The sequence below is a fragment of the Meleagris gallopavo genome, chromosome 2 (genome assembly GCF_905368555.1).
Source record: "Meleagris gallopavo chromosome 2, MGAL_WU_HG_1.1, whole genome shotgun sequence".
Lineage (NCBI taxonomy): Eukaryota > Metazoa > Chordata > Aves > Galliformes > Phasianidae > Meleagris > Meleagris gallopavo.
Genome location: NC_139405.1, coordinates 30,264,861 through 30,292,565, shown reverse-complemented (window position 1 = coordinate 30,292,565; position 27,705 = coordinate 30,264,861). Strand labels below are relative to the sequence as shown.

The following is a 27,705-nucleotide window of genomic DNA, read 5'->3' as shown; positions in this document are numbered from 1 at the left end:
GCAGCTGGAATGAGGAGGGCTGAATACAAATGAAGTCATGACGCCATGGATATGAAACTGGAATAGTTTTACTGACATTCAGAGGTGTAACACAACCAGTTCAGAGACAGCTTTAGATTTAAACATTCCTACAAAAAAAAGGTTCTAAAAACCATTTAAAAAAACCCCTTGTTCTAGCATGAAGTCACAGAATGTTAAAAATATCACAACACAATAAATACACCCAGCCTTTGCTAGAGCCAGGAGCCACGTAGCTCAGAGGTTAAAATGCTTGAGGCCAGGAGGAAAGTAGAGGGTGCTGGTGGAACAGCAGGGGCAGGAGGGTGTGTAGATTCCCAAGGCACGCTCATCTTTTCTGCATTCCAACCCCTTCCAACCCAAATTTTTCAGTCCTATCTGCCCCAGCAGGATTTAATTCTTGGTTCTTTTTAATGGCAAAATGAGCTGAGCCTTGCAGCTCTGTACCAACATTAGCGTATGCTGAATGAACCATATGTCATGCCGAGAAGAACCAACTTTGCAAACCTTGTTTGATACAAGCCTCACCTCATCTGAAACCCAGTTTCTGTCCTGGCTCTTCCCCATAAACTGCAGTATAATCCCCACTCCTCCTGCCCCACTACACTCCTCTGAGAAGTACCAGGCTGGGTGAAAACACAGACTCTTGTCACCTCCACAGCAAGAAGGTGAGGAGATCTCGTTTGTTTTGCAGGTGCTTCAGGCATTGGTCCAGATTTTGTGCACCCTGCACTGGCCATCATCAGGGCATGGTAAAGACAAAAAAATAAAATCTGTCCTGCTTCCCCTTAAGGATATCCAAGAAAAGCTAGCACGAAGTCAAAGCCTTTCATTTGGCTATGGGTAGAACAAGTTGTATGATCACATATATATACATACATATGTATATAAATGTATGATGGTGTCTGCCTCCCACAGAGGAGCTGTACCTTAAAAAGACTGATCTCAAGGAGATCCTGGAGCACTGCAAGGCTTCCTTGGCACACAGCCCTCAGCCCAGCATCCTGGAGGGAAATGGATCCATTAGAACAGGAGTCCACTAGAGACAAGCATGATAGGCATGACAGCAGTGCCCGATGGATCCCCTGCAAAGCCTGGCTACTAACACCCAGAGAAAGATGAAGGTAGCCCCTTTTCACATGCTGCACTATACTTTGCACTAATCCTAAACCCCGAAGGATGAAGAAGTCGAGTAAGAGTGACCCAAGGCTATAGGATGACCAGGTTTTACCTAACAGTCTATGGGGTCAGCTCCCACCTTGCAGAGACACAAAGGTCTAAAGATGCTCATCCAGTGTAGGGGAGGGGAAGGAATAAGAGAAAGCTTAACAGACTGGAACAGATGCCACCACAGACCCCATCCCATTGTAGGGAGGAGGATGGGACAGGACCTGTAAGGGGCTTTATTGAGACAAATGCTCTGAGAGGTGGTGACAAGGAGAATCTAGTGTGCTTACTATGAGAAGAGATGAAATACAAAGTAAGGAAAGAGATGGCTGCAGCATCTCAGGCTCAGGGCTCAAAGAGCACAGTGAGATCCTCTCCATCCTCATTTGTCTCCAGCACATCTGTCTCCAGCGATGGCTTCACCTTTTTGAAGAGAGATGGGAGGTTCCGGATATGAACCTCCTTGCGGAACTGCTCTCCAAGTGGCTTCTGCAGAGGACAGACAGGCATCAGTCATCACCACCCTCAAAACCCCCAGTCAGCTCAGGGTAGCATGCCTGCATCTCTGAGGTGGGGGGGAATCTCAGACCTGGTCTTTCCCAATTGAGCATCAGGGTAACAATCAGTGCAACTACTACCCCAGGTTCTAAGTCAGCTCATCGGGATCCAATTCCACCATCTTCAAAAGCCCAGGACCCACTTCACAGATTTGTTCAAATGTTTCCACTCCCAGTTCCCTACAGGCACCCCTGTGTAAGGTATCTCAGTGAGATGAGGGGGCAAATAGAATCTGCAATCTCCTGCAACAGCCTCTTGGCTGGAAAAGGGGGTGGGCAGGGAGAGCTAAGCAGGCTGACTGCCCTGACGCTTCTCCAGAGCACAGGGATTAGATGAAACAGACTTGTTTTCCCCCAGGATATCACCTACCCCAATGCAACCCGTTATGAGGCGTTTGAAATGATCTTTCCGGCGCTTGTCTGCCACTTTCTGCAGCGTTGGGTTAAGAAGCTTTGAATCAAACTGCTCCAACGAGTCCCTCTGGATATCTGGGATCTGCTCCATCACCACCTTCAGCTCAGCATAGCGAGGACGCTGCAAGGAGAAGTATGGTCAATGCAGCTGCCCTCCCCGAGGGCCGCTGGCTTCTCTGCGCCCCTCTAAGCAGACAAAGGATTTATTTCCCACCAACCCCCAGACAAGCTGGCATGCTGACAGTTTCTCACCAAGGCCTCGTAGATCTGGAAAGCCAGATGGACGAGAGCTGCCATGCAGCCATCGTGCTGCCCGTGGATCTGTAAGCCCTTCAGCACACTGGTGAAAAACCAGGACACAGCATCGGGCAGCAAATTGCCTGGAAGCACCTGGGGAAGAGGCACCGTCAGTACAGACACAGGATATGACACGACTGCCCTCTCAGAGCAGTTCAGCCTTCTCAAGGGAGAAGGAACCCAGGGGTGAAGCAGCCATGCTTCTCATTCTCACTACTTTCACAGTTTCCTCTCCCAGTTCTGCCAGAATGCACCCGTATCTTCCTGCTGTATGTACCTGTTTGAGCAGCGGCCAGCAAAGCTGTGTTGTGGTTCTTTGGCAGGACAAGGTGTCTTTCCAGGAGAGGGATGCATAGGCAGTGATCATCAAAGCAGTGCAAACATCCTGAGAAGGAGTAAGAGGAATAAACCAGTCAAGAGATGTTTTCCACCAAATTTATACCATTTATACCAAAAGGCAGCCAAGAAGCAAACCAAAGACTCTACATCCTGTGTGCTGCTGCTGCTGCTCCAGCTGGAGGTGCTGAAAAGCACCTAACGAGTACCACAAGGTGCAGCTGCTGTGTGGAGTTGTTCCATCTGAAGCCAGGAGCCCAGGACTGGGAGGCAAATCCAAGAAGTGCTGAGGGGGCTGAATGCCCTCTGCCTCACCCACAGAACTGCTGACACACTGTAGCTGAATGTTACACTGGATTCCAAGCCCTGAGCGCTTTGTGGCTTTCGCAACAATTAACACAGCCCTCCAAAAACAAGTATGGTCTGAAAAGAAGTTTCCCACACTGGGGATGCTGAAGCAGACTATCTGCGCCACAGAGATGCATGACAAAGAGAGCACAGAAAGGATGGTGGCAATGAAAGCATGCTCTTACCTCCTGCTTCATCAGACACTTTCCAAGCTCTGTCAGCTCTGCGCTGGCAGGAGGAGTCACATCCGTGGCCATTGCTTCATCATCTGCACAAGAGAGAAAAGCAGCACTGTGAATGGGGCCTCCTGAGGAAGACACTGCAAGATCTGAGCTGGGAACCCAGGAACAGCACACAGAGTCAGCCTGTTGGCACAGCTTGCCAGGGCATCTCTCCAACCAGATAGCACCCACTCTTTGTGGGGCAGGAATTAGCATCTAACTAGCTCCATGCAGCTCTCAGGAATACCCACTCTTCAGCTCAGCCCTCCTCTTGACCCTGTAAGAATCAGCTGCTCCAACATGCTACCCCATAAACCATATCACATTGCACATTTATGCTTAGGCCAGGCTGTTCTTTTGTTCTTTTTCTGTGGTCTTCAGAAACACTGGGCAGGATTTGAGCTGAAAGCTGCACACCACACCAATACCCCTCACCATCTCCATCTGCAGGCCAGCCTCTCCTTTTAACAAATGAGAAAGGTGTTTGTTGCACCAAAAGGGTGGGAAGGCAAAGGTGGGCATTTACTCACCATCTCCGTCCACAGCAACAGAAGAGTTATGCTCAGCACCTCTCTTAGCAACACAGCAAACAGCTGCAAAAACAATTGTTAATTGAGCAGAAGAAGCAAGATGCTACTTCAGAACATGCAAAGATGATCCTGCATTCTCTAATGGGCTCACAGCTGCTTCAAGCTTCCTCCAGGTCTCCCCTGACCTTTCTTCTCACAAAATATATGAAGAATTTGAAAGCACAGCAATAAAAGCCAAATACTGTACTAACTAGGCCAAAATGACCCATTCAAAGAATCCTCCCACAGTGGAACCTGCTGCACAGGGGCTGCTTCAAATTACTAAGAACTAGGAATGCACAAAATCACTAGGAGTCTAAAACTGGAGAACAGTAGCACTGTAAGGCTTATGAAGAAATACAAAGCTGAGGACCTGTGAACTCTATGTCGAGTTAATTTTCCCTGCCTCTCTGCTCAAAACCACACTGGCAAAAATTCAACAGTGGAGAAAGGGAAAGCAAAGAAAGGAGATTGCTTGTGGGGAGAGATGCTTCTGTCAGCAAAAAAAACATTCTATACTCAGGCTGTCCATGACTTGCTGTCATGTATCTGGCTCCAGGGCACAGAAAGGAAGAACCCAAATTCCAAAGGATGACCAGATTCCTATGGGGACAGTGCTGAAAACCACAGAGCCCTAATTGTTAACAAAACAAAAAAGGAAAAAAACAAAAAACTTTCTTCTGAAGGTTTTAAAGTAATCTCTTACTAGGTTGAGATAAGTTTCTGACAGGTCTGTTTCAGACTTGGCTTCTAATGATTACATTAATTGCTACTGGCCATTATAGCTAAGTTTTACTGCAAGCTGGAAATCCTGTAGTTCCTTTCCAGGGCAAACATCCCAAGCATAGCAGCGAACCCAGCTTGATTTCACTTACTGATGAGATCCATGACTTCTCGGGTCAGCAGTCTGACCAACTGCTCCTCAAGCATCTCCTGAGACTCAGGGTTGTCATCTGCAGCATCATCCTCACTGAAAATAACAGGTTTTTGTGTGAGGGGAGACAATGTCTTAAAGTATTCCCCTTCCCAAAGCACAGGGAGTCAGTCACCATCACGGTAAACATAGGGACAGCGAGTGAGACCATAGACCAGTTAAGATCACCATTCTCTCAGCAAAGTGGAGAGTACTGAGGTGCAGATGTGGCCAGGTTAGGATGAGCTAAGCAAATTCCTCACTAACATTACCATATAACAAGTCCAAGAGCAAAACCAGAAAGCTGCAAGTTCAAGTCAGAGCCCCAGAAGAACAAGTATTTTCCAGCTCCCTACTGACAGGGCTCTTTTGTATGCAAAAGGCTAAGTAAAAGACATAAACAAGCTCCATCCCACTCCCCATTTCCCACTTTCAGTATTCACTGAGGGGTGAAGCTTACCAGAGAATGCTTCGCTGGTTGATCACTTCCCATTTCTGAGACAACCTCTGTTGAAGACCAAGACAAAAGAGAAGATTCAATAGCTTCCTAAGAAGACTCCACACTGCAGAGAAATCCTAGTGCAGTCTCACTTGGAAGCAACAGTAGCCTTCAACAGAAGCACAAGAGCTTTAAACACAGCCCCACTTTGAGTGGGACAAGAACTGCTATCAACTGTGATGGACAACCGCAAAGACCTGTCTGTATAGACACTGGGAATTCGAGCGAGCTGTCAAGAAAATGTGGGGACACAGGCAAAAGCCTCCCACTTCCAAATTCTCATGGCTGAAGTTTGAGGATCCAATAACCAACGGTTTGAGTTCGCAGCAAGGGGTGCGGTGGGAAAGCCAAGGTTCAAAGCACCTAAAAATTTGCTCCCCTAAACTGCATCAAAGCCATTCAGTATTGAGGCTCTGCCCTTGTCTCTGCTGACTTTGGAGAGACACCGAAGCTCTCACACTCTGCTTGCTGCCAGCTGCTACAAGGAGTTTGGGCTGCCAAGAAGCAAACATTGAACAATCTGTTTTCTTACCATGTGCAGATAGGTAAAGAGTGGTCCCAGCATGGGGCAGACAAGGGTTTCGTAGTATTCTGGAGGGCAGGAGAGTACCATGGGCTTCACAAACACACCTGCACAGACCAGTTAAGGAAGAGACACAGCACACATGGCCTGTTGCTACGCTGCCCAAAGCAGCCCATTCTACTAGGCCAACTGACAGCATGCTGGGCTCATTTAGGAAGGTGAAGGGCCCACTCCTCCCCTCCCACTGCTAACAGCTACTCACTAAACAGCACCTACAGGGCAGTGGGAGGAAATGGCAGGGACCTAGCCCAAGTGCAAAATGACTGGTTCTTCCTCTGACTGTTTTGTCCTGGCCTTACTTAAAATAATGTCAGGAAGCCACTGGATTTTTGATTTACACGCTTAAAGCCTCCCTGGCTGGCCCAAGACAGTGACAGAAGGATACGGAGCATAGGACGCAATCTGTAATCAGGAATGTTGTTCAGGTTGATGAAAGCTGAGCTGATGAGCTGGGAGGCAAGACCCTCAACCGTGTAGAAATCCTGCTGCATGGATGGGCCTGCATTCCCCAGTATGTGGAAACTGCAATAAAGAACAGGTTAATTGCAGCTGTGCTAGAGACTAGGTATCCTGCATGTGACCTGGAAAGGCTGCAAGAGCTGTCATCTTGAGATTACATAGTTGCCATGGTCTTAAACACTATCAAGTTTCTATCTATCAATTTTAGCATAGTATCTCTTTTTTCTTTTATTTTCCTAGGATATCTGCAGAGGGACAATGATTCAGTGAGGAGTTAAGCAGTAAAACGCACTTCCAAGTGCTGATGTATGCTCACACATGACTGTGGAAGAGCTAAAAAGCAGATCCACATTTTGGGGTACATTCTCCAGTGACTGTGTTCATGTGTGTGGTAGGCTACAACCACTGAGTGTAGTTCACCACTGCACATGGTACTTGGATATTAGAGAATGCAGTGCACGTGGAAAGCATAAGTCTAGAACACGTCAGCACCCAGCAATAGCTGCTCCAGCTGTGCTATATTGGACTGTGTTGGGGTATCCAGCGCACTTACCAGTTATCGTAGAGGGTACAAAAGAAACCCTGCATCCTTTCTAAGACTGTTTTGTAAACAGGAGAGTCATAAAGCTCCAGTAGAGGCTGAGGGAGACCTATGGGAAAGAATGAAACTCCAATTACGTCAACGAAAGGGGAACAGTACACCCCTCAGGAGTGGGGTTTCACGAGTAATGGTTTATACTTTTATCCACAAGACCACTCTTCTGCTGGGTTGGAAAGGCTTCGGTCTCCAATCCATTTTAACATTTCAGAAGTCTCTGTTTAATAAGTGACAGGGCCGTACTGCAGGACTTGGCTCCTACCCTTTGGGACAAGTTTCTGCACTCACTCTTGCTTGAGCACTACTCAGAGGCAGACAACCACCTCTGTAATCAACCGCCCCAGACTCTGCAACCTGAAGTGCCACATTGCACAGACTCCTGCCCAGCTGGTAAGCACCTTGGTGGAAAGCCCTTTATTTCAAGCAGAAGAAACAGATTTGTTTGAAGCTAGTAGTTTTTCATTTCAGCAGGTTCAAAGCAGAACTAAGCTGCAAATACTGTGAAAAAGCTGGCTCTCCAGCTCCTCTCAGTGGACCACTACCTCAGATAGCCCTGAAAAACCTGCCCACATGTTCCTAAAGAGAAGTTCCTTACCTAGGATGGCGTTCTTCTCTACCTCCAGCATGTCTAGGGCTTTTGCAAATGTTTCCCCCAGCTTAGCCACCATTTCTGGCATGTAGAGATTGTTGTGAGTCCTGAAACAGAAGAGCACTTGGTTTATATACATGTGGGTCAACCCCTCTTGCCCTTGACAGTGGGATCCTCTCCTTCAGCTTGTGAACAGCTCCTCTGAGGCAGACGATGAGGAAGGTGAGACCAAGCACGTGTGCATGGGATCCCCCTTCCCCACCTGCAAAAATACTGGGGAAGCTCACCCCAAAGAGACATGGAGTGATTCCACCTCATGTCCCAAATCTCCTGGCTGCCCCTTCTACTTATTTCGGTTCACCCCACCCCTTGCAAGCACTGACAGTAAGAACTCCCAGCAGTTCTTAGCTTGGCCAAAGGGATATGAATGTGCTTTAAAAACCGACAAGACACAGACTCTGTCATCTCAAGAGATCTTCTGCACCTAAGTCCCCTGCAGAGGGAGGGGCTGTTTCAGCTCCAAATACACACACTGCCCCTCAGGGATGGGTCACAGTCCCCAGAATGGCAGGCGGCATTGGAGGGGCTCTAGGGAGAACACTGGTCCAATGCAGGAGTTACTCATGGCAGACACAGGTGCCCCCTGGACAACACATCCGACTGGGAACAACTCCACGTCATCAGGAGGTGGCCGTGGTCAGCTCTCCGAGAGGGACACCAATTCCGCCACAGGTGGCCGGTTCTTGCCATCCAGGCCAAAATGGGTCCCCTCGTAGCCAGGGCACTGACACTCAGAGCTGGACTTGGCAGGGGGTGTCTCTCTCACCTACCTCTCTCCTTTGAGACCTCAGACCTCCACTCTGGGTGTCGCCAGCTGCACACAGCACAAATCCTGCAGCCTCCTCCAAAACTGCAATGCCATTGTACCTGCTGCTAGAGGTGATCAAGGGCAACTCAGTATCTCCCCCTAGAGCAGCGTTTCCCAAAGCAGGGGGATACACGGGAATGGCTGGGGGAAGGGAGCACGGGTAGACCTCAGTACGTTCTCCAGCGTCTCAGCTTTCACTCATGTCTTAATGGTTTTTTTTATATTTTTTTGAAGGTCTCTGTTCACAATCCTGGCGACCCCAATGCAGTGATCGCTGCCTGAGTTTGCAGAGAGCCTGAGTTATTTCCAAAACAACAACTATCCCATTTTTCTCTGTGAGTATTTCATACTTCCCTGCTCACTGCATGTGAGGAAGGCAAGTATTTAAGTGTCGTAAGAGTTACACAAATCACTTCTTAGCCACTCATACTCTCATTCTGGGCTGGGTCTCAAACCATGCAACAGGCCTCAAAGGGGACAGCAGCTGACTTTTCCCAAAGAAAAGTCAGGGAGCAGCCCCTCTTCCAAAAGTTTGGACAATGCAGTTTCAGTGACTCAGAAACTGCGCATTTCTGCTTGAGGCTATCTGAAACCTAGCTGCTAAAACCACCTCTCCTCCTGTGTATCTCCTGCTGCCTCCATGCCAATGGTGGCATTGCCTCGCACTGAGCAGACGGCAGTGGGGCAAACTCAAGGACTGTGGCACTGTGGGATGCACCCTGGGACCCCGCTGCTCTAACCCCAGCAGGAAGGTCAGACAGTCACATCCTGAAGCTGTGGTCATGGTTCTTCGTTGTTTGAATCCTTGAAGCACTTTCTCAAGTTTGGCAACTGGGAAAGCAGATGTTCACTCACAAGGCAATCTCCCTTCACATTTTAGCAAGCTCTCCTTGGTACCAGAAAATGGCTGGTAAGTCACTCCCCAGGGGAGTTAAAAAAGCATCCAACAACCCTTGTACATGATGAAGATGTAGCCCCGAGGCATGGTCCAGCTGAAACTCATCAGTGTGCAGCACTCCTGGGCATCCAACACACAGGAAAGCATGGAAAAACAGAATTCAAGAGATGTTTATACTTTAAGCAAAGGATATTGCAAGACTTCAAGTAATGTATTTTCTGACATGGCCACAGCTCTGCTGGAAAGAGTGACTCAGCCTAAAGAAGTGGGCTTGGAGGCTAAAAGATGAGTCTGGAACAGTCTGTGCTTGAAGTCTTGACCTAGACCTTGAGCTGTTTACACTGAAAAAGCTACAGAATCCCATGTCTATCCAACAATTATTTCATCAGCACTAATGCCTTGATGTTGTCATTAACTCATCAAGAGAAGTTCTGGAAAAGCCTTGGTCTGTGCAAAGAATTTGCCATGCTTCTTCAGTCCATTTGTAAGAAAACAAAAAACAACAACAACAAAAAAACCCCAACAAATGAAAACATCTGCAAATCCCAGCACAATAAAGGTGCGGTGCCCATCAGTTAATATAACTATTGACTCCAGGAAATGCCTTCATCTAAAGGCAAGACTGAATTGGTGATTAGAGATTTGTGTAACTTGGGCTTAAACCCAGGAGAGAACAATTTAAACCAGAAGCGAGAAAGCAGTTAGATGAAATATTGCACCACAGATGGAATCATCACTCAAAAAGCTGCAAGCAATGATTAACAAAGCAACTACAAAATCATTCCATAAACATAGCTACTGAGATGGTTAGACACTGAAATATAGGCTGGCAGGGAAAACACCATGCTGTCCATACCACTCAAAGCTACTTTATCTTCCTCGTTACCTGGACTCTCATTCATCTTGCTTCTCTGTTCTCACCATCAAACTACTTACTTTGGCCAAAACCCATCAGGTTAGCAGCTTTCACTCCATCCATCAGCAAACACAGCAGAAAAATGCCACACAATGCCCAGAGGGCTGCAGATCCAACTGCTCTGCCTGCAAAATGCCCTTTTTTGCATACTGGTGCCTGACATAGAGTTCACTTCAGCTGCATAGGAGGACCTGTGCAGCTGCTGCTTGCAGATTTGCTTACACAGCAACTAACACCACCTGCAAAGGGACTTCCACACCTGCTCTGTGAATAAGCACACAAGCAGCACTGGATCTGGATGGCACAGTGATAAGAGAAGCATTCATCCTCTTGCAGTAATGCAACCATGATAATTAATGCATCCTCAACACTGGATGCTTCCAACCAGCTGGCCTTCATGTCTCTGTACTTCTCATCTGCTGACAGGCTGCTCCAAATCCCATATTCTCTTGTACAATCCATTTTAAGGAAAGCCTGAGCAGTACGTGAAAAAAGCACCCAAAGTCATCAAAGGAATGTACCAGAAACACCATAGCACCAGCTCCTGCTTCTGCAGAAAGACATAAGATTCATCAACATTTACAGTGAACACCTCTGAGTTTGCACTTGTCATATGGAGAGAGGCCTCTTTGTCCAGAAGCAGCCAGGAAAGGCACCAGGTTGAGGATCTCTTGCTCTCCATCAGCCATTAGCTCTCTCTGGAATGCATAGCTTCAAGAAAAACCTGGATCATCTGAGTGAAGTCTGAACCACTCTATGTAACTTGCCAAGTGCTCAGAAAAATTCTTAAAAGCTTGAAAAACACAGATGCATTATGACAAAAAGCAGCAAGGGAGCCTCCTCCTTTACGGTGATGGGGAAATACTTGAAGAGAACATAGCTTATGCATTTTCCTGGAGGTGGTGAACAAGCAGGCGCAGAGTTTCTGTCTCTTCACAGGCAGAGCAATACAAGTCCAACAGAAAACAGTGGTTGACAACAACTTCCTGAACTTGTTGCAACAGAGATGCCTGGTGTTTTTAGTAACATATGACTTCTGGCAAGAATAGCAACCGTACAAGCAATACATCTGTCTGTTGAAGCCTGTTCAGATCTTGGGCATCGATGTAGTTGATATCCCACAATATGTTCCACGCTCTGGAAGAAGCTGCACGAGGCCACTGCTCAGGGTGGTACCCAACCTATTCTACCCAACCTGCTCCAAAAGCTCAGCCTTCCATGATAAAAGGCAAACCCATCACAAACACTGCTCCTCTGGACCACAGCCATAACAAGATGTGGCCCACGGGCCACAGTACTATTCGATGAGCTATGTGGAGGTCTGAGATGAGAAGCACTGCTGGAGATGGGCCAATACAGCATGTGCCCGTCCTACCAGTCCAGCATGTTGCTTCTCATTGGAAGCAGCAGTCTTGAGCTCGTCAGTGACTATCAAACATAGCTGTCTAGACAGAGCATGAATGATAGGATCCCCTCCTCACAGATCTGGGAGCAGAAATATCTCAGTGTATCTGAAAAGGCTTTTTCTCAATAGACTCCTGCCAATGACAGACCTCAAATTTCCAGGTAAGCAACATGTAGCATTACTAATAAAACAGCTCAAGAAGCATTATGCCAGACACTGGCAAAAGCCCACAGTCAGCAGTTACTTCGAGACAAATTTCTAATTTATAAATGTGGGAACCGTGTTATTCTGGATTCTTCTTTTCTGCCTTATCTTTCTCCCTCCTCTGACTGCCCTAGATGTATACAACACCAGTGGTGTGTAGAGAGTAACTGCAAGGCAGCAACAGCTTGAGAGTATGCATTAGTCACTGGTTTCAATAGCAGGCAGTGCTTTAGGAAACTGACATTCATGTTCAGCAATACCAGCTTGATTTAACTCTGAAGAGAAGAACAATGCAAAAAGGATGTGATGAGAGCTGGGACTGCTCTGGTGGTGACTGGAGAGGTGGCCTGGCAGGGGCTGAGGGCAGAGCAGAGATGTTAGTCAAGTAATGATTAACTGTGTGGCAGATATATAGCAGAAAAGGTGGGGGAGGCAACCCCAGCCCAAGCTCCCATTGGCTTTGATGGACTCTGTAGGCCAGGCCAATGAATGTTCAGAAGGCTCCAGTTACCCCAGTGCCATTCCCCACCATGAACAGTCAGGAACAGTACTTGGGCACCTGCACCAGCCTGCATTCCCACTGGCTTCACTGAGGGAACATGCTCTGAGCATATAATCTATTTATCACGGTTTAGCTTTCAGAAATTCTTAAGACAATATTATTGATTTGAAGTCAACTTGACCCACCTTATAAGAGCAAGTAAGTTGTCAAAAAGCTTCAGGACTTGCTCAGTACAGGGATTGCGATAGATCGGACTTCCACTGGGCAAGTACCCAACCAGGAATCCTCCAGCTTTTGCCTCTTCCATAGCTGCAGGCCAGCGAGCTCGTTTCACAACTCCCAGAATGGTGTACACACAAAAGCTTATCTGCAGCAAGGGATGTGAACAGAGCATATTCAGCCAGAGCACAACCTGAATAAATATGTTTTCAGAGAAACCCATCATCATCCCATCTCAAAAGCAACACTGCATTACTATTTGAAGTGTTAGGTAAGCACAAGGTGCTTCTAACTGAGGATGACTTAGTGTGTTTCACTTAGCAAATGAACATAGTAACAGGAACAAACTTTGGTTTCTCTGCAAGAAAATACAGCGAGTCCTCTCTCTCTGGATAATGCCTTTCCTGGAACGATACTCACTCTAGAGCGGTTCAGGCCACTAGGATCTTCCATGACTGGATCAGCAATTTTGTTGTCTGCACCCACATAGGAGACAAAGGCTTCAGGATCTGAGAGAACTCTAGCAGCAAAAGAGAGCACAGGGCATTACTGTTTGTACCACGGTACTTTGAACAGAGCTTTGTACAGGCTACTAAAGAACAAATACAAAACAGGCTAGCACTCCACACTGTGCTTGGGAACCTGAGAAAAAAAGCAGCAGTGTTGTGGACACTCTACAAACAGATAATTCCCAACTCTCAGCTCTCTTAGGCCATAGGAACATAAGACCTTTGAATCTTTTATGAAGACAGCCTTGCTGGGTAAACGCACCCAGCTGCCCAAGGCTATGGGACAGCGCAGCTTCCTAGCTTCATCTGGACATGAGCAAAGATCTTTTACATCTCACTTTCTTCAAATGCTTTGAGCATGCTAGGAAGTGTCCTATCATTTTAAACTACTCGTACCTAGCGAGATTCAACAAACAACATTTAGACTCAGCTGACAATTTTTAAATGGCAGGAATGCTATTAGCACACAGCAACTGCCCCAGAGCACAGGAGGTATCTAAGCATCCCACCGCCCTCTTTTGGTATGTTAACTCTTTACTGGGACACTAGACTATCTCTGTAATACCTCCAACTCAGAGAATAGTGACCCATACCTCTGCATCTCTGCGGAGAGCCATAAACCAGCAACAGGGGCCATGAGCTCCTCCAGGAAAGCTTTCTGCCGCTCGTAGTCCTTGAACTGGTTGCTGATAAGGACAAGTGCCTCCATAAGGGCACACTTCTCCATCTGTGTCAGAAGTAGCTCATTGGAGAGCAGTTGCTTCACATGGTTGTACAACATCTCGAAGTTGGGCTAGAAAAAACATCCGATTGGAGAAGTCATGCATTTGGTGGAGGAGAACTGGGGAAGGCAGGGGTTGAAAACTCTGGATTGTACTGTGCTATTCGTAACAGCTGGAGCAGCAGCTTTTCTCTACACAGTCAACTCTTTCTCAACCTCTAGTTTTCCTGAATGTTCAGCCCACAAGACCATCTCTTCTTCCCAGCTCCTCTATCATCATCCTACAAAAGATACTAGCTCTTGATAGCTGCTGCAGAATAGAGCTCCTAAACAACTTTAATCAGCATCCTCAAAAACGAGGTTTAAACAAATAGCAATTCCCTCTGATGCTCCCCACCCAACACCACCCAACATAAAACTGCTGAAGAAAGGAGCACGCAGCTATTTACTTCAGCAAAACCGAACATAACTCAGAATTACTCAGACTTACTCAAAAGCAAATCACTGATATCTGTATTTTTTAGTCTCCTCAAGCTAATTCAGAAACAAATAGTCTCCTCTGACTCCTTCATTCTTTAAAGTAATAGAAGAAAGTCTGAAGATGAGTCTGATAATGTCTTCAGCTAACAAATCAACTGAGACTACCATACGTGATAAAGCAGAAATTCAACATGAACCCAGTGCTGCTTGCCTCCTCCTCACCATCATCTCTTTTGGATTTAACTTATCACTTTACTATTCAGCTTTTCAGGAAGAAAATTACTGGGATTGTGGTAGGGCAGGATGCAGGGAATTAAACACTGCCATTTTTGCAGCGGGATTGTTTCCTTGAAGGAAAATGGAGGCTGTTTCCAAGGAAACTGAAGATCCCACAAAATCCAACTGAAATAGAGGCAGGACAGAGTTGAATTTACATACCAGCACAAGCTGAGGGTAATCCCGACACATCTTTATGATAGAGGAGCATGCATGCCTTCTCACATTTTTCACTGCTCGAGTTCTAGGAGCCTGGACAGACACAACAAACTTCAATGCAACAAAACGAAAGTTCAGAAAAATGCAGGGTATCTTCAAGAAACAAATGTATTATGTACAGTTTTCTTCACTGATGAGTACACATAAAAAAAATCCCCAACATTTCCACACACACCCCAACCACAAAACAACTAATTTGCTCCAAAGCTACAGCCAACCCAAAAAGTCCATGCTCAGACAAGCCTCACTCCAGGATGAGGATGCTGTGGGTCTTACTGACTTTATCAGGATTAAAAGCATTCTCCCCCAAGGTAACTGGCAGCTTTACAGGCATTGCTCATAGTCATGTAGACTAGCCACTGAAGGCTACCCACAGCTAATGAACACATTTTACTCTCAGGAGCAGCAGCATAGATTTGAGGGCTCAGTGCACTCGTCTCACACCACACCTGTAGCCATCTAAGTCTGTGAGTCAAAGCTTGGAAGACTATGCCAACCAACAAAAGATCATTCATGCCTGGACTCCACAGCCCCTTCCAGAAGCAGGGCTATAGCTGAGAAGCTACTACAGTGCAGTCTTCAAACTCAGCATGCTCTTAAATAAAATGCAATCTGATCCAACTGTTATAGCATATAAGTAGAGATTAATTCAGACGTACCTTACTTTCTTCTACAACTTCAAAGGTAACTGAAGCAAACAACTGTGAAGAAAGGAAGGAAAAATTCTAAAGCCCATGTCATTTGTGAATATCTAGCAGTTGTGGGTGTTTTGAGCTCAAGGAATAGATCATGTGACTTCAGAGCAATTTCATTAAGTCAATAAGGACCCCCTGACAAAATAGAAAGACTAAACATCATCACAAAGAAACCTCGAAACAAAACATGGTGTTAACTGCCTGCAGTGTACACTTAAATGTTGAGATTTAAGGCTAGAAACTGCAGAATTTTTGTTATTTGACATTATTTCTCCTTGAACAAGACTCAATCTGTTTTACTGTTTGTTTTTTTTTGTTTTGTTTTTTTTTTTTTTTTTTTTTTAACACAAAAGATTCCCTGACAGGAATGTAAAGAGCTTTCAACTACTCCAAATTTAGTAAAAGGGCCACGGCTCCCTAAAAACCTACCTGATTTTAGCACTGTCTGCAAGTACATACCTTGGAAAGTACTTGTGGGAGGTATTCTGGTCGGTAAGTGACAAATGGGAATAGAGCAGAGACATTGGTGAGCACACAGGACAAGATGAGAGGATCCTTTGTTTCAAAATTAAGGACAAGCTGCAGTAGATCTATGCCATCATTCACTGGGATTTCCTACAGGGGTAGGAATGAGGAAAGAAGAGAGAGAAAGAGGAGGAAACACTGCTTCAGCCTGTTAACACAGAACTCCTTAGAATGAGGCTGAGTTGCTGGTGCTGTGATATCAGGCCTCTCAGCTGAAGGCAGCTGTTCTCAAAAGCAGAAAGAAAAGCAATGCAAACCTGAGTTTACCTGCATGCTATGTGCACTTGTTGGCAGAAGGTGGATAGCAAGCATTGACATTGCTGCTAGAGCAACCTTAAAACATCCATCTGAAATCCCCAGTGTTACCTGTATCTCTGGAAAAGGCTATTTTCCCCTCTCTGGCTCCCAGTTTTCCTTTTAACTGTTCAACAGATTCCATGCTTAACCAACCACAGCAACCCATGCAAATATTTTACGGTGATTAGAATGCTAAACTAAACTGCAGACTAACAGAGCAAAAATCAAACCAGTCAACTTGAGACTAAGAGAAAAAATGCTTTCTTTTTGATTTGCCCCTGAGCAAAATGCAGAGAGAAATTTCACCTGATCTTCTGATCTCCCACTACCTGAGCATGAGTTTACTTCACTCAGATAAAAGTATAGAAAATAGAAGAAGAAATGGGTCAAATTTGAAGATGATTTAAATAAACTTAGAAAATTTTTGCTTAAGCAGTCCTCTCCTCCTCTAACAAGGCACTGTGTCAAAGCATGCCATCTCCAGTGACTTCTCATGGCACACCACCCAGAACCAAAAATTATCTGACACAGCAAGTCAGTATGAGATTGTTCCCATCTAAAGAACGGTGAGTACTCACAAGAAGCACTCATCAAACAACCTGTCTTTTCTGCATGGAGGTAAATGTTAACGACAGAGTTTTTAAGGACAATATGGCTGACAAAAACAAACGCCATTTAAGTCAACCCAGAAGAAGGCAGGAGAACAGGCAAGAGAGCATGTGGTTCACATACATCTTTATCCAGGGTCCGAAACATCTGGCTGATGACACTCTCTGAGAAGAAGGTCATGGCATCCCACTGCACAAAGGATGGAGAGAAGATGGAGCAGAGACCTTCGCCTGTCTTCGCTGAAAGGAAGAGAACACTGCAGCTCTCACCATGCTCGTGCACAACACCAGGCTTATTAGCTCCCATACCGCATCATTTTAGCCCTCACAAATACTTCTGTCACGCAGCTCTCCCTGCAGAATTCCAGCACGGATGCATGCACTGGAAGCAACTAAGCTACACAGGTCTCACTGTGACTCTGTAGAACACAAAGTGGCCTTCCTTTGCAGGAGGAATCAAGGTGACTGACAGAGGGATTTGCCAGTCAAGCAGAACTTCGCTGGACAAAAATAATGCTACAGAGATGGCAAGGCCCAAATAATTGCAAAATTGTCTCAGAGAGAGAAATGATGTACAGAGGAGGAGCTTTCCTGCTCACCAGGAGCTCTACAGTAGCTATTTCAGAAGCAGACCGCAAAGAATAATTTTTCAGTTTGCTTTTGTTTTCAACTTGCAAAGACCATGAAAGCCTGAAAACCTACTGCATCTCTTGATTCCCCTTCCAAAAAAAAAATATATATATATATTAAGAAACATCAAAAAAGTTCCTTCTTGGTTTGAATTAAAATCCCTTCTATTTTTTATTTTACTTTCCCAAAAAACTTACAGTTCATGGGTCCAGTATCAACAGGAGCTGTGAGCTGGTACTTTAGCCATTCCCCAGCCATTTGGAAGCCAGTTCGAGAGTCCAGACGACAAGCCATCCTCATCACTTCTCCTTGCTGGGCTCTGAAAGCTGCAGTGAAAAACGATGTAACCTTGTAACAAGCTGATGCTACAAATGCTCCCTCCCAAAAGCTCACCTGCAGCTTTGCAGACCTGGGAACATTTTTGTCTGTTGCTTTGTCAATACTGTATAGTAATCTCAGATAAACAGTGAGTAAACTAGCTATAACAAGACAAACATTTTTTTCAAAGAGATATAAATGACCGAAGAGCAATGGATTAACATACAAACAAATTCAATTAAAGTGTAATTATGAATTATGAGAATTACACTAAACCCAGACTTAGTAAAACTGAGTCTCCGTTATTCACTAAAAAAATAATCCTTAAACGACATGTTTGCTGGTTACAAAGCACTAAGAGACGTACAGATATCAAACCAGCATTAAATAACTATCACTTTCATGGGCTAAATGCACTTTTTCCACATTATTCAAACTCACCCCAGTTCAGTGACAGACTCTAAAAGCTGCTAAGCCAATGCTAACTCAAAAAAAAAAAAAAAAAGAACAAGGACCCACCCCAAAGCAGGAAGTCTTGTTTTCATTTTCAAAGATAGGAGCAAAAGCAAAGTCAAGACAGGTATTTAATTTGTTCCAAAGCATTCCAGGACAAGACCACACACAAAAAAAACAGCTTTACTGACTACAGATCTAGCTTGCAAAGTTTAAGAGATGTCTGACCAAATAGTTCTACTTTACATTTCAAACCAATTTTCTCATGTATGTTAAAAATTTTTAAGACCATTTAACCCCCTAAAACAATCTTAGATTCTGTTCCTGTGCATTTAGTCAGATTTACACCCAACCAGATTAATTACAGTTAAGTAAAATGAACAATCTAATGAACAACACAAAAATGCAACTCTCAAAATCTTCAAACATAACCGTAAGATAAGAATTTAAGTAAGAATCAAACTACACCAGCCAGAGACAGCCAAACTCATTTAGAAGAAGTAAAACATACAAAGAAAGCAAATACAAAATAACTGAAATCCAGGCTTCCTCATCTGCTGGTTTAGGATTATGATTAAGGTCAGCTATTCTATATGCTCAATCCTTGCAATCGGTACTTAACCAAAATCTCCCTAGAAGGGCCAGGACAGACTTTCTTTCTGGAATGACAGAGATAGTCTCTCATAAGCTGCTCTCCTCTCCTAACTTGAACAGGACTCCAGGCCATTTCTTTTCTATATCTAAGTCACCACAAGGCATATCTTCAACACTAGGTAGCAAACGCTACTTGGCCTCTCACCTGGCCAGTAAGTGAAATAGAAAGTATGATGGTGAAACCATAAAATGAAATGCCTGAGTTTCCACAGGAAAATCCTAAATTCATTCAGCTCCAAGTTCCAGGCTGAAATAGTTTGGAATTGGAATTGGAAGCTGACCAAGTCAATGTGGCAGTCTCCAAACTCAGCTGCACAAGAAGTGAGAACAACTTACAGTTGAAGAAGGCATTGAAGTCCTCATCACTGTCGAAATCAAAACGAGAGTATTCACAACTGGGGCTGTCTGTTTTAGAGGGAAAGCCCACCTAGAGAATACAGTGGACAAGGTCAAGGGGAAGAGAAGCTGGCCATCACAGCTAATGCCACTTCAAGGAGATAAAGACAGAAAGAATAGACAGCAAAATGCCAAGATGGAGCTGTCTGCTCAGCAGCCTGAGATCTTGCCTTCAGCAGAGACCATGTCTCTGGCACTCCCAGTAAAAATATATTTTCTCCCTCACAAGCCACAGGCCATGTTCACATAACCATTTTCTCACACCGGTCTGCCCAGAGTTCCCACATACCTTCACAAGGTTGGTCATAGATGCACGAAGATACTTGGGGATCATAGCCAGCAACAAGGGGTCGCGAGACAGAACCTCATGCCGAAATAGGGCTCCCCATGTAATCTGGGTGGAAGATCGCAGAAACTGGATGGGGAAGAGAGGGAAAAAGAAAGGAATGGAAAAGGATTTCAGTACTGCCATCTCTACTGCTAACATTCCAGTGTTGTCAGTAGGCAAGAACAAACTACAGACTATTTATGTGCGGCCAAGGCACCCTACAGGCTCAATCCAAACTTTCAAAAAGGCAAAAATCTCTCTAAATAAATACTAGGGTCAGGTGCAAATACTGCACTAGATTCTCTACTCAGCCCTTTTCTGTCAGATATCATTCCTACTGGGATTGTAAAGGAGGAGAAACCACCCAGTCTTCCACTTTATTATCTGAAATGGAGAGATTGGAAACCAATACGTGGCAGAAGAAATTCTGCTGTCTTAGGTTAGTTTAATTATACAGTCACACATTCTTACATAGACCTACACACTTGGTCATCTACATACCTGGCTGGGGTGAGTTGTGAAGGCTAAAAATGAGTCAAGGTATTTTCCAAAGTTGGTGGGTGTTTCCACTTCAGAATCTGAACCCTGTTAGGAAGACAAACAGCTTTATACAGGATACTAACTACACGTCACTCTGGGTTCAGAAGTGGCAGGGGTAAAGCAGGAGTGTTTATATCCAAGGCCACAGACTAAAAGAACAGAGGCAAAACCACAGAACAGTGAGCTTTTTCCTGGAACTAGCAGCCTAGTAGCAAATCCTGCTGACCAGCTTGGGGGTACTGCTGACAATACCATGTTCATTTTTAAGAGCAAAAGATGACTAGTCAGATACTAGACTTCCTTTAAAACCAAATTCATAACCACTGCTGCTGCTACCAAGTATCAGCTTTGCTCCAATCCATCAGCACCTAAACTGCATAATTTTTAACCACAAACTGCAAATTTCACATGCAAACACACCCAAAAGATTTCACTCACATTCCTCTCTATGGTTCCTGTGTCGAATAGGTGAACATCTCTTACCAGGAACTTACTGCAAAGTTTGTCAGGAAAAGGAAGTTTCACTCGATGTCATAAAATCAAGGTCTTGCTGCTCCTCACTAAAATAACACGACCCAGTGCCCTGAAGATCCCCATTCTGAAGCTGTACAATTCAGAATTGCCTCTCTCAAGTGAATCTGTGTGAGCTGATTCAAATCCCTGTTTCATTACTTCCCAATGGACTAACAGCTCGCACTGGAAGTAATAACTCACCATTTGTTTGCTGCCCGTTCTTGCCAGGGATATATTCTCAATTTTTTATTTTTATTTTTTTAATTTCCCCTCTCTGTAAGAATTTTCTCTGCTTTATTATCTTTGCACAGGCTGGCTACCTTAGCCCCTCACAAGCAGCAGCTCTCAGCAAGCCTGCCCTCCTTGCTGCAGAAGCACTGTGCTGAACTGAGAGAGTGGGAATTGAGAAGTCAGCACTGTATCCAAAGTATTGGTGTGCATTTTCATCTCAACATTGACACAAAACATTACAAAAACGAACAACAGGAACAGAAACTGTTTGTTTTTTTTTTCTTTAAGCTTGAGGGAATCTTGGTAGAACAAACAGGTATACTCCAAGTTACTTTTAGTGGTGAAATTTAAACAGCTTCCAACACGAGCAATTTCCTTGAGTAGTTTTTCTACAACAGCAGAAAGAAACTTAAGCAACTTTCAGTAAAGCTTCAGCATTTTGAAAAGGTTATTGGAGATTATTCTTGTTGACAGCAGAAGCCTGAAATCGGACAAGGTTCCTTCATCCCACATTCCCATAACTCAGAAGGATCCAGTTATCCCATCTGCAAGGAGAGTAATTTCTGTCTTTTCCAGAAGTGTGGAGAAAACCTTAGGACTACCAAATGTGCAGAGAGAACACTGGTCCCATGTCACATCAGGTTTGCCTCACTCCCAGCCCTAGGAACTGTCCTTGCTAAGATTGCTGCTGGAATTTAATAGACTTACTAGCAACGCACACAGCTGGCTGCCCAGTGCACACAATACTTGGCAAAGTCTCTTCAAGAAAACATAGTGCTTCTCCACCAGGCCTTCACCATCTGCTGTCCTGGGAATGAGAATGGAAAAAACAGGGTCACAGTTACTCACGCTGTAATAACAGCTACACTGCCAACTATCTTGTATATAAGAGAACACTGGAACAATTAGATTCTATGGAGATGGGTTTTCCTTTGCTATTATCACATAAAAAACATTGCTTTATTGACAACTAAAACTTCTAAATTTTCCTTTCTTTCTGAGTCCCTCTGATCCTGATTTCAGGCTAGAAGAAAAGCTTAGGGAAGCTGATGTATTTACCCCACTTTGTCCTACAATTATAGGATCTGAAAAAAACAGCAGTTTTTCAGGGTGGTTTCTTCTTCTTTTTTTTTTTTTTTTAAATGATGGTTTTGTTGTCTCCTAACCCAGCAAGCTACATCTAGAAAGCTATTAGTATGCAGTTCTGTGTGAAACAATCACAGCAGGATGGTACTCACTGGGCAGCAGAGAGAATGTAGTGCATGGCAACGTCTCCAAACAAGACCATCAGAGGTTTCCGATCCTCCAGCTTCCCCTATGTACAAAGTAAACCAAATGCTTTGATCAGAGCAGAACTACTTATTCCCATCTGCAAGTGAGGTTAGAAGATCCTCAGTTGTTCTTTCACCTGGAGAGAAGCTTGCAGTCCACAAAAGGATTTCATTAAAAAATGTTACCAAAGGAAAAAAAAAAAAGGGACCCTTGATTTCAACAACTCTCCCCCCAGCAACCCCACCACAGGAACTTAAAAATGAAGATTTGATACTCTGACATTAACTCTTCCTCACTGCAGACTGGCAGCTGCTAAATACTCAGCCTCAAACTTAGCTGCTTGTGAACATATGGGTCATCACCTGTTTAGATCCTGCTGTCATTGATCTGAGCTTCTAGATGACACAGATAGGTGACAGCATTTCCCACTTCTTAGTTGCAGAAAATGGAAAAAGTTAATGGGGGATCTCCAATGCTGAGAGGGAAGCACAGAAGCTGGAACATTCCAACAACTGCTGTAAGTGCTGCACTGGCATGGCATTTACTACAAATGTCACTGACACAAAGCAGTCAAATTTTAATTTTGTTTCCTTAAATAAAATGGCAAAGATATCATTGTTCAGTCCAAAGAATTATATAGGATGTAGATACATATATATACATATATATATACATATATAGGAGGAAAACGAAGAGGAGTCAGTGGAGCTGAGGAAGAACTCACTTTTCTGCTGACAGCAATTAGGAGACACTCTGCTGCTCCTATTTGGAGCTCAGGCTCATTCAGGAGCAGACACAACATCTCCAAGAGCTTGCAGTTGTCCGCTGTGATGTGGCTCAGGGCCACCCAGTCAATGTAGCCAGCCAGGGTGTTGAGTGCTGCTATCCCCACACGGCAATTTGCTTGGGCCTGTGAACAGAGGCAAGAGGTCAGAGCCAAGGAGAAACACCAATTTCCATCTAAAACTGTCCACTCTCTGGAAAAAGCAGTATCAGGAACTATTCTGAGAAAGTGAGGAGGCAGCAAAAGGGTCGGTCCAAGTCCCCACACAGAGGACATCAGCTAAGATCTTGGCATTTCTCCACTTGGTTCATCTCTCACTTCTCTCTTCTCAGCAATTTCTACAATGGGAGAACAAACCCATATGCAGGTAATAGATTCAAAGCCTAGGAGAAGCCTGTTTTTAAACAGTCTTGGTTTTAAAAATAACTAATGCACTAAATCCTGCACAGCTCCACTCACCTTTGGCTGCTGAGCCAGATCAGTCTTCTGAAAAAGAAAACAAAAGAGATGGTAAGTGAGCAGCTACAGCACATACTCACTCCCAGCCACTGCTGGATGGGCTTGTTCTCGAGAACACAGACAGATGCAGCTTCACGGAACAGCTCCCTAATGAAAGAGGCTGCAACAGTCTCCTGCTCACATTGCTACAGCCATCATAACCGCTCCTGCATACTGCTGGCAGGTAAGGCAACAGGTCCTTCAATTGCAAGTTAAGCCACAGTTTATTTCTCATCCAAAAGATGACACTCCAGTCAGCAGGCACCAGGGAGACACGAGGGACAAGAAGAAAAGGCATTTTGGTGCTTCCTGGAAGCTTCTTACACCCAAGAGATAGCCTCTGCGTGACACTGGTGGCTTTTATCTACTGAGATTAGTTTGTAAGATGGATGAGTAATTTGTCCACGGTCAGAATGGAAGCTGGAAAGAGAGCTAGGGCAAGAGCTTACAGCCTGACTCCCAGTCCCAAGCACTTAACAGTGGCAATGCACTGCTTGCATCACCTTCTTATCTGCAAACTGCAATTGCAGTTTGAGTTCCTCAGATAGACAAGTTTTATTTACTTTTCAGATGCAAAGGCACCATTCCTTCCTTTGTCTGCAAGGTTTTGGTTTGGAAACTGTCCATCAATGCAATCTGTGCATTTACTTTATGTTAATTTGTGTCCCAAATGTTTCACAACTGAACCACTATTGAGAAATGCATATTTAAAAGCACTGCACATGACACTCTTGGGGAAACTGTCCATCATCTGCCCCAGTCTCAGTTTGCAGACAGGTAACTGAACACCCAACCCTCAGAGTTTACCCTGTGCACAAACATCCCAAAGATCTGCTAACCTGTGGAGTGGTGAGGGCTTCTTGTTCCTGGGGTGCTCCAACCTTGCCAATCAGAAAGATTCCACCGTTAGCAGAAGCAGCCACACTTCAGAACCTTAAGCACTGCAATTCAAACCTTACCTGGAAATGCATTTCAACCAGACTAAAAAACACACCAGGGTTGCCCACCCACCATCACAAACTGCACAGAAAATGCTCTGTTGTACATGAGAGTTTTTTCAGCATAGCAATGTACCAGAACAGAGGGCAGGTAGTACATGTTTTTTCACCTTCCGAGATTCACATTTAAAAGCAACTCTGGATTCCAATTCACAGAAGAAAAAAAAAAACAAAAGCAAAGTACAAGAGATACACCTAAGCAACCTATTTATAGATCGGTTTCTGAACTTGCTTCACTCTCTCAAATTCACTTCCCTCACAGAAGAACAGACTGGGGTAACATTTGCCTTCAGTATCCTGACCAACGTGTATGCCTCTACCTGAGAATTCAGGAAAAGTCTCTTTGAACAAAAGGGAAGAGTATTCCTTGCCACATCTTGACAGAAAAGTGCCTCCTGACCCGAACTCCAGGAAGAATGGGCTGGAGAGGCCCATGTGCATTGCTGAGCCACCAGAAACTCCTGCATTTTGGTGCATCAACACAATCACAACTGCAGCAAACAACTGTAGATGTGCACCCAGGACAACACCTCTTTACCACTGTCTGTTACACAAACTACCCCAAATCTACCTGCTCCTGCCACAATTCCTTTGGCTATCCACCCCTGAGCATCAGCCAGCTGCACAATCCAACACTCACAAGGCACACATTCCAGTTACAATGCAAATCCAAACTACCAGTGCAAACCCTGTCAGCCTTGTGTGCTATAATCAGCACAGCTTTCCTTGGGCACAGCAGATCCCTGCCTCACACCTACAGCAGCAGCTTTCAGATGGCTTCTGCACTTCCCAAGACCCGTGAGTTGCATCCCAGTTCCCAAATGCCTCCAAGTACCAACTGAATCCAATGAGAGGTGATGCTTACCATGCGCCTGTACTTGTTGACGTTCTGCTGCAGGGTAGTTAGTAGGAAGCTAAAGATCTTCTCCATATTCTGGGTAAGGGTTTGCTGGATATCTCGCCGCCGCTGGGTAGGCAGGGTTTGGAAAGTCACCACATCCTCTGCCAAACGTAGGAGGATGAACATCACCAGTTCCGTCTGAGTTTCCTGATACCCCAAAATGAAAGAAACCTCATGAGCACAGTTGAAACGTTAAAATTCGCAGAAGCAAGCTTAGAGATGTAGAAAACAAACACTGTGTGAAGATATAAGTCACATTTTGGGAAGAAAGAAGAGTTCTCTCTCTCCCCCAGAACTCCCTCCCAGAATAACTGAATCATACACTGAATCATACACACACTCCTCAAGTCTATCATCAACCTGCCTCCCCTGCCCCCGAGCTTTCCTGAGGCTTTCCTCACAGTGATGGAAGACTGAAAACCTCACCAGGAGGGACTGGAAGAGGACAGACAGTGGTGGTTCATACCCCTTGCTTGGAGAGAGTATCCAGCTCCTTCAGCATATCAGGCCAGTGCTGAGGCCATTCACGCTTGATCATCTCCACCACAATGCGAGACAGAACATCCTTAATGTGACTTTCCTCCTCTAGGATGCTCTGAGTTCCCTATCAGAGAAGAGGGGCAGAGTTACACAAACAAGTAAATATGACACACTCGTAATTCTGACACAAAATTGCAGAGCGGTTGCAAGTACTCTAAACAACAGAGAACAAACGAAAAACTGCACAGGGCAAATCGACATCCCAGCTAATTTGAGTGGCACTGCTACTTTCCCTGGCATCCACAGTTGGTAAAATCTGGGAACCAAAAGGCATTTCCTCAAAGGGAAGTCACTCAGTCATGACCACAACTGTAATGTGAACACGACTAAGGGAATGGCTTTAGTATCCTTGCAAAGGATAAAACACCTCTGTTTACTGATGCTCTTTCTAAGAAATCAGAAGCAGCTTGTACATGCCTCACAGGCTCCTGCCACGTGAGATTACATGGCCAACACAGGTGCTGGAACAATCAGGGATGCAAAGCAAGAGAATAACAAACTCCAGGCTTGAATTCAGGTCCCTGATGCTAGAAAACAGGCAGGCGTCTTTTCTTCTGTTTGCGCCCACCTTCTATCTCCAAGTGAACGAACCATGTGTCACAGACCAGAAGGCACTAATTTACACTGGATATGAGACCCATCAGAGACCAGAAGGCACTTACACTGGATATAAGACCCATGACATTATTCTTTAGGTAAACCTTCTCCAAACGAGGCATGTTGTTCCAGCGGTACCTGGTTAGAAGTGTTAAAAAGAGATGAAAAAGAAAGGGCAGTCAAAATGTTTAAAGATCTCCAACTTGACTCTCATTGAACTCTTTACCTAAAGTGGAGAGGCTGAAACCCTACATCACCGACCCAAACCCTCAAAGAAAAAGCCACAATAGAGCTGCTGCTGGCATCACTGGGGTCAACACAGCTGGAAAGCAGCAGCCAAGCGCAAAGCATCGGTGCTGCAGAGGCGACAGAGAGGGCCCTCAGAACCGAGCTGACACAAAGCCTCTTTGTTAGTGCGGAGAACGCCGGAGACCCACGGATAACCCCGCGTGCCTGTTTACAGCTGGCAACGAGGTGAGTCAACGGAGCTCCCCAGCCCGTCCCGAAGCCATTCCCTCCCCTCCTTCACCCCAGGAGGGCCGCGGAGAGTCGGGCCGAGGCCACCCCCGAGCAGCAGCAGCAGCAGCAGCAGCACGGCCGTACTTGACCACGTGCTCCAGGATCTGCAGGCCGAAGTGCCGGACGATGGCCGTCTGCGTCTTCTCAGCCAGCTTCAGCCCGCAGGGCACGCAGATAGGGCACTTCTCCTTGAACTCCTCGCAGAACTGCCGAGGAATACACACACGCACACACACATACGGCGATGAGAAGGCTGAGGGCCCCCAGCCGCAGCCCGCCGCCTCCCTCGGCCCCCCGGGCCCCAGCAGCCCCCAGGGCCCGGCCGCGAGGACACCCGCGTGGCCGGACCGCCGCGCCCGCGTACCTTGAGCGCCTCCAGGCGGTAGCGCTGCGTGGAGGCCGGGTCCATGATCACCGTCACGGCCTTCACCAGCTGCTCGCACAGGCTGCTCACCTGCTCGACGGACATGGCGGCGGGACCGCGCCACCGGGTACCGGCGGCCGAGAGGAGGCGGTGCTGCGGGGGGGCGGCCGAGAGGAAAGGAGGGGAGGGCAGAGCAGAGCGGAGCGGAGCGCGTGGCGCAGGCGCGAGGGCACGGCGGCTCCGCGCACGCGCGGCGGGA

At 45.7% G+C, this 27,705-nt stretch overlaps 1 protein-coding gene across 4 annotated transcripts; it reads right to left on the bottom strand.

Annotated features, from left to right (window-relative positions):
* Positions 1-50: 50 nt before the first annotated feature.
* XPO5 (exportin 5) lies at positions 51-27,690 on the bottom strand. Of its 4 annotated transcripts, none has more exons than XM_085219494.1 (33): positions 27,447-27,690; positions 27,167-27,288; positions 26,629-26,701; positions 25,893-26,030; positions 25,391-25,573; positions 24,367-24,408; positions 23,489-23,515; positions 22,970-23,155; positions 22,212-22,288; positions 21,682-21,781; positions 20,191-20,274; positions 19,651-19,776; positions 19,302-19,392; positions 17,738-17,866; positions 17,035-17,150; positions 15,940-16,095; positions 15,445-15,486; positions 14,729-14,836; positions 13,683-13,882; positions 13,001-13,100; positions 12,547-12,728; positions 7,575-7,675; positions 6,935-7,031; positions 6,308-6,444; positions 5,872-5,969; positions 5,301-5,347; positions 4,803-4,897; positions 3,889-3,951; positions 3,323-3,405; positions 2,731-2,838; positions 2,409-2,546; positions 2,113-2,277; positions 51-1,674 (listed from the first exon to the last, which is right to left on the bottom strand). In XM_085219494.1, the coding sequence occupies exons 1-33, from the start codon at positions 27,549-27,551 to the stop codon at positions 1,531-1,533; spliced, it is 3,663 nt and encodes a 1,220-aa protein (XP_085075620.1). In that variant the 5' UTR covers positions 27,552-27,690; the 3' UTR covers positions 51-1,530. The 4 variants fall into 4 exon arrangements, with proteins under 4 accessions (XP_085075620.1, XP_085075621.1, XP_085075622.1 ...); XM_085219495.1 differs by having other exon boundaries at positions 14,729-14,818; XM_085219496.1 differs by lacking the exon at positions 24,367-24,408.
* Positions 27,691-27,705: the final 15 nt, after the last annotated feature.